Source organism: Archocentrus centrarchus, chromosome 1 (genome assembly GCF_007364275.1).
Source record: "Archocentrus centrarchus isolate MPI-CPG fArcCen1 chromosome 1, fArcCen1, whole genome shotgun sequence".
In the NCBI taxonomy this organism is placed as follows: domain Eukaryota; kingdom Metazoa; phylum Chordata; class Actinopteri; order Cichliformes; family Cichlidae; genus Archocentrus; species Archocentrus centrarchus.
Genome location: NC_044346.1, coordinates 16,842,297 through 16,853,269, shown reverse-complemented (window position 1 = coordinate 16,853,269; position 10,973 = coordinate 16,842,297). Strand labels below are relative to the sequence as shown.

General features: G+C 39.1%; 1 protein-coding gene across 1 annotated transcript in view; it reads left to right on the top strand.

Moving 5' to 3' along the window:
- Positions 1–10,910, top strand: part of tet2 (tet methylcytosine dioxygenase 2) — a 38,723-nt gene extending 27,813 nt beyond the window's left edge. The window contains exons 3-10 of the mRNA XM_030727980.1: positions 77–167; positions 267–360; positions 471–679; positions 977–1,127; positions 1,215–1,304; positions 5,847–5,984; positions 6,217–6,562; positions 6,710–10,910. Coding sequence (XP_030583840.1) covers positions 77–167; positions 267–360; positions 471–679; positions 977–1,127; positions 1,215–1,304; positions 5,847–5,984; positions 6,217–6,562; positions 6,710–8,052 — 2,462 coding nt within the window. The 3' untranslated portion in view covers positions 8,053–10,910. The remainder of the gene's footprint in view (positions 1–76; positions 168–266; positions 361–470; positions 680–976; positions 1,128–1,214; positions 1,305–5,846; positions 5,985–6,216; positions 6,563–6,709) is intronic.
- Positions 10,911–10,973: the final 63 nt, after the last annotated feature.

Below are 10,973 nucleotides of genomic sequence, written 5' to 3'. Positions count from 1 at the left end.
GAGTCTCATAATGTTAGCTTAAAACTCAACTGATCAGCTGGAGTGTCAATATTAATCTGTTTTCGTTTTTACTTAGAACAAATCAGTGAGAAGGATGAAGGCCCATACTACACTCACTTGGGGGCAGCGCCTAGCATTGCTGGTATACGGGAAATGATGGAGAAAAGGTTAACAAAAAAATATGAAATGGAATTATATGACTGTTACATAACCACAGTGTACAGTTTTACTTGTGTTAATTTTAATGTCTTTATTGTGCTTTAAAGGTCTGGCCTAACTGGGCGTGCCATCAGAATTGAGAAAGTAGTATACACCGGCAAGGAAGGAAAAAGTACACAAGGATGCCCCATAGCCAAATGGGTAGAAACAATAAAAAAAAAATGTTTTTGTATATTTTATTTGTATATATTGAGATTTCCCTCACAGGTCTTCGCATGTACATATTCCCATATCCCCATTCATTATTTCAGGTGATTCGTCGAGCCGGTGTAGAAGAAAAGCTTTTGGTTTTGGTGCGGGAACGTCCCGGCCACAGATGCCCGACAGCCTGCATCATTGTTGTAATCCTGGTTTGGGAAGGCATTCTACCAAGTCTAGCTGACCGCCTCTACCTCGAGCTAAGTGAAACTCTAACAAAACATGGAGCCCTAACCCAGAGACGCTGTGCTCTCAATGAGGAGTAAGTGACACCACTGCATAAATCACATTCAGCCACTTGTGCACTATATGACTTTATGTGACTGTATGCACTATACAAACTGGATCCTTGCATAAACATTTTGCCAAAATATTCTTACACTCTCTAAACCAAATGCAGTTCTCAGTATTTTTTTATGCATACAAGGAAAATATAGATATTGCCTTTGCTTTTATTTATTTCTGTTAAATACTTCTTTCTTAAAGTCGGGGGCATCAAGTCCAGTTGCCTATTTGACTCATCATTCTATCAGTCTTCATTTTTGCTCTGCCCTTGCAGGAGAACATGTGCATGCCAGGGATTAGACCCTGAAGCCAGTGGTGCATCGTTCTCTTTTGGCTGTTCCTGGAGCATGTACTACAATGGCTGCAAGTTTGCCAGGAGCAAAGTCCCAAGAAAATTCAAGTTACTTGGAGATGATGTGAAGGAGGTACTTTATGAAGTTTACAATTTTGTTCTAATGATTTGATTACACTGACATCCCACTTATCTTAATGGCTCAAATTTTTACTTTCAGGAAGAGAAGGTGGAGAGCAACTTTCAAAATTTGGCAACTATACTGGCTCCCTTGTATAAAACTATGGCACCTGAAGCATATGGAAACCAGGTGAATATCTGGAAATTGTACTTTGTGACTTGTCTGTCTTATTTATTTATTTTATTTTTTACAAAAATACAAACTAAAAATACAGCTTCAGATTTTCAGATCAAATCTAAACCAATGAATAATTACATACTGTACCTAGTATTTACATGTGACTGATGTAACTTGCACACAGGAATTTTGCAGTAGTTAAGTCCACAAGTATTTGGACAATTACACAATTTTACATTTCCCTTCTGAACAGTTTTGCAGCATTTAAATTAATCTGAACAAAGAGTTTAGACCTTTACCCTTCACAATTCATCCTGATGCTTCTGTAAGCAGTCTTTTCATTATTAAACACCATTTAAATGGCCCAGTTCCACTAGCAGTCATACAAGCCCGTGCCATAATATTACTGTTACCATATTTGACAGAATATTGGTATGCTTCTGATCATGAGGTATTCCCATCATCCTGGTAGAAGTTAATCTTGGATTAATCTGTCCAAGAATTTTTTTCTAAATATAAATGGGCAGGCTCTTTTAGATGTTTTCTGACAATGCACTGCGGCCTTCTTGTTCTCGAGTGTAACCAGTGGTTTGCACCTTGTTGTAAACCCTCTGTTTTTCACTTTATCAAGGTGTCTCTTGATTGTAACCCTTGGCAATGATTTGTTGACCTCCTGAAAAGTGTTTGACTCGGCTAAATAACATGAATATTTTTTCTGAACAAAGAAAATAATTTGTGATCATGTTCAACTTTAGTTGTTCTCTGTGGTTTTCCAGGCCTGTTGGCTTTGCTAAGCTATCCAGTGCATTCTTTCTTTTTGACCAATCCTAAAGATTTTGATATCTCACTGATTGGTTTATCTTGGTTTTTCAGTCTAATGATGGCTTCATTCACATGTATCAGCATGGACCTCATATTGAGAGCTTACTATGTTTCCACCACCGAGGGGCCACTGCTCGTGCCATTGCTGGTGTCGGTTTCAATGAACCGGCGAAATGCTTAAGAACGGGCCTGTGTTTCCATCGCGCTTTGTTAACTGATCCTTTACGTGTAAGTGTGGGCGGGTCCTCGTCTGGACACGGAAGCTGAAGGGCACAAACGTGGGAGAACACGCTGTTGTGCTGCAAACATATTTAAGGTCCAAACAAAAGTACTGTAGCATCTGTGTGTGACACAATGTATACACAGACAGTGATTACGAGCAAGACGTCAAGTACGCATTTTGCATCCTTTTATCTGTGATATGAACTGATACAAAGCAGCAAGTTCAGCCTTAGGGTCCAACCTCATTCACAGACATGAAAATTGCGTCGCTTTTCTCATGTAATACACACCATGCAGTGAAATAGCAGTAGAAAACTTTATGTTGAGATGGCAGAGTCACGCCCTTGTGCCACTTTTGTCACACGTTCTTGGTCCCAGACCAGCTAGCTTGCGGTGCCGGAGTTGAACCCGTTTTTCGGCTGAGCACCAAGTACATTTGTGGTGGGAAAAAAACGCTTAACGGTTCAAATACTGGCACCGGCACCCGGTTGGTGGAAAAAGGTTCCAAGAGAGTTAATTCAACACTTCCAGATATTTAATCTGCTTAAGCTATCATGTAATAATGAGGGGACAGGCTTTACCTAGCAATAAAAGTGCTTGTCAGTTGATTGTATGTTTGAGCCTCTGAAAATGGGGACTATGCATTAAAATGGCTGTAATTTCTTAACAGTTAATGCAATACTTTGGTTAAACCTCTTGAATTAAAGTTGAAAGTCTAATCCTTATTACAGGATTAGACTAGATTGTGTGATTTAAAATCAACCTTTGTGGTGTATTACAGGCAAATTAGAAAACCTGTGTCATTCTTCAAATTTTTATTGAACTAAATGCATATAAACCACATGGGTGACAATAAATGTGTATGTGCTTCCACACAACACAGCACATCACTTCCACCTTGACGAAAATGATATTGACTGTGATGCTCATGTTTTACTGAAAGATGTAATGAAAAAACAGAAAAGCCTCTTCCTCAGTGGATGGAGAAAGAAACAGACTGTTATCCACCCATCCTCTGTGGGTCAGTACATGTATGGCATACACTTAAGAGTACCATATAGGCCTGAACACTTAATGGATCTAGTGGCTCTGGTATGCTGTGAGGGTATTTTACTGGCTTGCTTAGGTCTGTTTGTCATTGTTAAAGAGGTGGGTTACTAAAAACTAACAAAGACGTGTTATGAGTGATGTCCTTAATCCTATAACGAAACATTTCTATACCAGTGGTGTCAATTCTTCCATCATGAAAATGCTGTCAATCATAGAGTAAGAGTTCACTAAATGGTGTGACGAGAGAAATGAGGTGCACCATGTACTATACTTTTGCAGTCGACTTATCTCACCCCAGTTGAACATATATGGCAGGGGTCATCAACTACATTTGTCCAAGGGCTGGAATTTTTCTCGGCAGACAGTGTGAGGGCCAGATGCTCTCGTAAAGTAAAATAAATGTAATGTTTCCTATTTAATATATTAGTATATCAGTTTTTCTCTCAAATTTATACTATTTTTAATGATATGATGTGCAAATCTTGCACTTACATCTTTTCAGAGGCGTTTTTGTTGTTTTTTTGTTTTTTTTATGAATATAGAAACATGAAGAGTTCAGATGCAAAACCCTCCAAATCTGCCTGACTCTTTTAAAAGAGACTTTTTTTTTTTTATCTGGATCTTATGGTAAATTTTAGTAATTTCATTTCACAGGCAATGATGAGGTGCCTTTTTCACAAATGTAAATATAATAATTTATCTACTTTTTAATGAATAATATTTTGTTTTCAGGCAAAACCAGCAAAATCTTCAGTCCGTCTTCTGCACAGTGCGAATAAAGGCAAAGGGTGCAAATATCAGACTATGATTAAAAAAAAAAAAAAAGAAAAGATTTCGACATAGATTCACACAGTACAACCGCAATAGTACAAAATGGCAGCACATTTATCTTAAAAATAACAGACCAGTAGATACTAAGTCGCGGGGTTTGTGACAACCGAGGGACTGACGCATACGGGGGGCTGTGACCGAATGCGGGTCCGGTTCCGTTAGCAGACCATGTGAAAAATCTCAAAGCAAAGGAGACAGGAGCCCCGCGCAGGCCGGGGTGTACGCATGGTAACCTGTAATGATCCTACCGCATGTTCATCGAATTTTACTTCCTTTAGTTAGACAAGTTTGATTGCCATTTTTTTTCTACACAAAACAAGGTTAGACTCACCTTCAGCAGTGTTTTCAGTCGGATCACCACCAACAAAAGCCGGCTCCTCAGTGTAGCCAGAAAATACTTGAAGTCACGTGGTCCGATCTTGCATTCTCATTGGTTCTATGGACATGGAGGCATTTAAGGGCAACGGGAAATCGCACTTGGAGGTTTTTGACAATTCAGACTGGCCAGAGACGCTATTTAACGAGTTATGACGATTGATTGGCGTATAGTACCTGTGGCAGTACTATTCAGGGAGCCGGATGGAAACCTCTGGCGGGCTGCACACAGGATGTTTATTGATGTTCCCTGTTATATGGGATATCTTAGGGCCATCATGTGCTCTGTAATATCAAAACAAAAAAAGAAAAGTAAGAAATGTCTTCATGTAAACAAGTTCCATAGTCTTGTAGACTATGGCCCCCGTACACGAGAGCGTTTTCAGCGGAAACGCTGTCGTTTTCCTGTTTTAGTTTACGAAAAATAACCCGTTCAGGTGGAAATGTTTCAGAGACGATCTCCGTTACACAGAAATGCAAAATGTTGAAAACACTGCAGTTCCCATTGCCAGGTCACAAGTTCAGTGGCGGCTCCAGAAATATTTTTCTGCAGGTGCTAAGGGGGGGCTAAGCATTTTACTGAGGGTGCTATGAAGGATCATTTGTTATTTCAGTTCTCAACACACACAGACACAAGCTATTTTCTTGGGGGTGCTATGGGGGTGCTATGACTTTTCCAGGGGGAGCTATAGCACCCCGTAGTGCCACCACTGCACAAGTTGGTGTAGATCAGGGGTGCCCACACTTTTTCAGCTCGCAAGCTACACGCAAAGCTAGCATGGTTAAATGCGCGTGTGTAGGGTGGTAACGAAACGGATGGATGACAGTTCATCAATCATCTTCTACTTCGTTTAATGCCGTGCAGTCTACATTTTCCCCCCAACTCCACGTGCCATGCGATCTACCTGCACGCCTCTTGCGATCGACCAGTAGATCGCGATCGACGTATCGGGCACCCCTGGTGTAGATTTACGAGTTGCAACCATAGTGCGCATGTGCTAGTGCCCCCGTTTTCAAAAATTTGCATTTTCGCCCGTTTTCACACTGTTCTCGTGTAAACGGGAGGCTGAAACTCATCCAAACGTTATTGTTTTCATCTGAAAACGGTCTTGTGTAAATGGGGCCTATGGTAAGGTGATTTAAGCTATCCTGGTGGAACATAATGGCTGAACACCTTATGTTGGTTTATCCTGTTGTTTGTGTAGTAACCTTCACAGCTTGTTTAAATTAGCTTCTTTTTGTTCATGAACACAGGTGGAACATGAACATAGGGCACTAGATTGCCGTCTGGGGCTCAAGGATGGCCGTCCTTTCTCTGGGGTAACTGCTTGTATGGATTTCTGTGCCCATGCTCATAGAGACCTCCACAACATGCAGGGTGGCAGCACTGTGGTAAGTAGAACCTCGGAAACGCATTTTTCTAATTATGTTATATTTGTTTAAGGATGTGATAGTTGTGGTACATAAATTCAATCTGCAAGACAAGCTACTGCGCCACAACACCTCATCAAAACAAAACTTAAGATATGACGGATATATAAATAATACAAGTTAGTTATGTTATCACTGCTATATCCCAGACAAAAGGTGTGTAAGTCAGACGGTATTTCACTTGTTTTTCCAGGTGTGTACATTAACGAGAGAGGATAACCGAGAGATTGGAAAGATACCAGAGGATGAGCAGCTCCATGTCTTACCTCTATATAAGGCTTCAAATACTGATGAATTTGGCAGTGAGGAGGGTCAACAAGAAAAAATAAAGTCAGGTGCTATCCAAGTTCTCAGTGTTTTCCGCCGCCAGGTGCGCATGCTTGCAGAGCCTGCCAAATCTTGCCGACAAAAAAAGCTGGATGCTAAGAAGGCAGCTGCCAACAAGAATGCCATGCTGGACAGCTCCAGTGACAAAGGAGACAAGGCCAAGTCAAAATCTAGCACTTTTGAGAACTCTACTCAGAGCAATCCAATGGCAGGTAAAGTAACGCTCATTTTCATTTCACACATTACCTTAAATATGTTTTCTCTTTGGAGCAGCATATTGTTGGCACACTAAATTGAACACCAAAAGATCCATGAACAATGGTTTTACAAATAGTGACACAGCCAGTTTTGTTTTCTAGGACTTATTCCAGGTGCTATAGGAGCAACCCTTCAGTCATGTCAGCCACCACACCCCCTTGGGGTCCATCAGCAGCAGCAACAGCACCAGAGAATTCTCCCCCCTTATCCCAGCTCAACAAATGCTGCTTTCTCCAGGTTCCCCAACCATAATGGGTCTTTTCCAAGCACTTCAAAACCAGGCAGCATATATCCCCATCAGCCACCAACACCTCCCAGCCCTTATCCTTCCCCTCTCCAAGTACCAAACTCTTATATGAATGGATCCAGTCGTCCATACCCAGGTTATCAATGTAATGGAGGAATTCCCTTTGACAATTACAATCCATATTATCCCCCAAACCCAAAGCACTTAGAGGTGTATCGACAACCACGGCCAACGCTTTACTCGGAGCAGCAGTACAGCGTACATCGTTATGAGGTCAGTTATCCACCAAGGTATGGTGAGCCAGGCTTACAGGTCAATGGTTACAATACCAGCAGCATTAGACCAGTTCACCCCATGAGACCTTATGGACCTTATGGTCCTAACAGGGCCTCAGATCCCCAGTTTGTGGACCCCCTCTCAAGAGCATCCTCAGCTGGCCTAGATTATACAACTGCTATGAGCAAAAGCAGTCAGTTTGGAGAATACCCGAATCCATACCTGTCCCAGAACCCTCAAATCCTACCCCCAGGCCAAGATCCTTTCCATATGCAAATCAAAACAGAGATGGGTATGCCTGGCCCACTTTCTGCTCAGTCGGGCAGTGTGTGTTTAAACCCTGAAACACAGTCAAGGTTAGGCCTGCCAAATGGAATCCTAATGGGTTCCAGTGTCAAGCTAGAGCCTGGAACACCACAGACACCCACAACCCCTCAAAAGCCAGAGCTGTGGTCAGACAATGAGCACAATTTCTTGGATCCTGATATTGGTGGAGTGGCTGTGGCACCTAGCCACGGCTCTGTCCTCATTGAGTGCGCAAAACGGGAGCTCCATGCCACAACACCCCTTAAAAACCCAGATCGCACCCACCCAACACGCATCTCCTTAGTGTTCTACCAGCACAAAAATTTGAATGAAGCCAAGCATGGTTTGGCACTGTGGGAAGCAAAGATGGCAGAGAAGGCTCGAGAGAAAGAAGAAGAAGCAGAGAGGAATGGCGGTGAGGGGACTCCTAGTAAGGGCAGCAAGAAGGGGGTTAAACGTGAGCATCCAGAGTCAGAGACCACAGGGGAGCCTCCTTACAAACGTTATATCAAGGCACTAATGGAGGGATCCTTGTCATGCACAACAAATACATATGTCAGTACATCTCCATATGCCTTCACCAAGGTCACAGGGCCTTACAGCCAGTTTGTATAGAAAAAAACTCACTGAAGGTGCTATGACAAAAAAGACCACAGGCATCAATGCCCTCCCATCATCCTTATGTTGTAAAAGGAACTTGTGATTAGATGAGCTACAAATCACCTTTCACATCAGGTCTTTCACCTCTTTAACAATTAAGCTTTACCTGTTTACCCTACTAAGGTTGTATTTATTCTTCTTTGGTAATTTTTGCAAGATACAAAATCTCTGGTGCTTTCAGCCTGATACATAAGGATCTATTTTAGTTGTAAAGAGAGTTTAATTTTTGGTGGTTATTTTTCTTTCAAAGATTTTTTGGAGATATAATCTTAGCATAAAACACTGACTTTTTATAAATGACAACATTCACGGTGCTAAAGTTTATGCTTATTAGCTTTTATTTTGATTCAAATGCCTTCACACTAACTGCACGGATTCAACACATTTTACAAGTTACACTTAATTACCTATGTCAGTGGGACACCGAAAATATCATACCAATATTTGAAATGCTTTTTGGAAAGCCAGTGTTTCTTAAAGCACTTTTTCATAATGACAAATAAATGTTTGGGGACAGGAGGGAGGAGTTTAGGCAGTACCTTTAAAATCTAAAATCATGTTACAACATTTTTCGGCATTGACAGCAATTCATTTCTAAACAACACATTGTTACATTCACTAATTTATAAGGGGCTGGGGCTGTATGAGCAATCCGTAAAGCTGTTCATAAAACAAAACAAAAAAAAAATCAAATCTATCATTTGCTGGTGCTTCTTTCACTTTCCTATGTCATTTATACTGTAAATTGAGCCATTCTTTTATGGTGCATTTTTCACATTTTTTGAAAAAAAATCTAGATTATTTTGGTTCTTTTTCCAGGTTTCCTTTATTATCAGTGACTTTTTTAAAAACGTTCCTTACAACAGGTTAATTGAACAAACCTGGAGATTGTGAATATTACATGTAGTTTTATGTCTGTGGTGCTTAGTAAATGTGCTTTTTGAACACTGAGAAACATGATACAGGGTAAGCTCAGTGTCAGTTTCAGAGGGCAGCTGGATTGCTGTGTGGTCTTTAATTATTGTAATTAACTGTAAGATAAACAGGTGAGATTTGTACAGTAAATTAATATTCCTTTTGGAATAACTGTTAGTTTTTTTGTTGCAAAGAATGCTAACAGCCTGTTTCACTGTATTTCTTTGGGTTTCAAATGAATCCACTTCATAAGGTGCTACTCAACCTACTAGAAACATAAAATGTGAGACTCTTTGGGCGGTGAGAAGGCTTTTAAATAATGTACAGTACAAACCAATCATATACCTCAAACATTTGGCAATAGGATTATAACATGTTTTTCTTTCTTTGTTTATTATTTTCAAATGTTAATCACAGTTAAAATTCAGGCCACCAAAAGGCGTAAAAGTTTAGTTCATTTCTTACTTTCTTATGAATCTGCAAGAAAGTATTACTTGAACTCAAATCTTTAATATTACTGCAAAAAATCAGGGACATTTTCAACTAATTTTGTGTACATCTGCATTGCCTGTATTAAACTTGTCTTTTTCATATTCAGGGATTTGCCATTGCATCCCGAATCCAATATGATTCTTGTCTATTATATTTCACACAAACAAAATTATTTTGTGAGGAAAAATATACTTTCCTGCAATTTTCTACGCATATTTTAGCAAGGAGGATGGCAGTAATCTTTTTAAAGTAATCTGAACATATATGCACTGAGCTGACTAAAGGGAATGATGTTGACGTTAAAAAAAAAAAAAAAAAAAAAGCAATCTTTTTGCTTTTGCTATAAAGCAAGACCAGAGCAGTGATTAGTTGCACATCTTTGTGCCTATGTATAGTTCAATTTATTTATAACCACTAAGCAACTGTACAATGGTTTCTTCCCAGTCTGATTTAATTAATGATTAATTAAATTAATGACAGTCACGCTAAAGTAACAAGTCACCCCACTTTTCCACACATTTGTTTTCTTAAAGCACTTCATTTCTTTTTCAGGAAAAAAAAATGTAATGGAGAATTACAAAATGTTTTATTTAAACAGATTGTATATGTGTTTAAAAAAAAATAAATTATGTCACATTGTACATACCAAGAATTTGTATTTCAGGAGTATAACTCATTCTTCGATGTTCATGTTGGTTCATTTTGTGTGTCAGTTTTCCCACAGCTCTTCATTTAGAATCCTTTTGGGAGTTAATAAAATGATTTTGGTTAGATAATCCATAAAGTTTTTTTTTTTTTCTGTAAATATTACACTCACTGTTGCTGCAATGTTTACACTTATAGTATCATGCTAGCTCAGTCAATGGAAGTTCTAGTTTTTTTTTTTTTTAAATCTGTTTTGTAAAAATAATCATATAAAAATGTTAAATTTCATTGTACAGTACCCAGCTACAGTAGCAGGTTGTCATTGAGAGAGCCAAGGTGTAGTAAGTTATAGCGGGTTTAAAAGCATAGCCATACTTGAAGATGCTTCAGAGTGAGTCTGAGTCAACATTACTTGAATGATTTTTCTGGGCTTAGCTAGTATGCTCATCTCAAAGGCTAAGCCAGCAGTTTATACACACTTGGTCTTTTTGCAGTTAGACACTAAACGTATAATTAAAAAAAAAAAAAAGTGCAACTTTTTGCCTGTAATTTAACTTTTTTTTAAAGCTTCCCTAGTTCTCTTGAAGTTTGGTATGCTACAAAAAAAAAAATCAAATTAAGGATGGGTATTAATACTGTAAGTATTGTAATGTACTGAATGCAGTTTATTTGAAAGCTGTTTATTATATCATTCCTGATGTTGCTGATATGTGGGTGTTTTTTTTTTTTTAATAAAATTTATATTTATTTAAAGCACTTTTATTTGTTACTTCAAGTTAATACCAATATTTAAATTCTGTGTATAATCCACAAGATGAAAATTT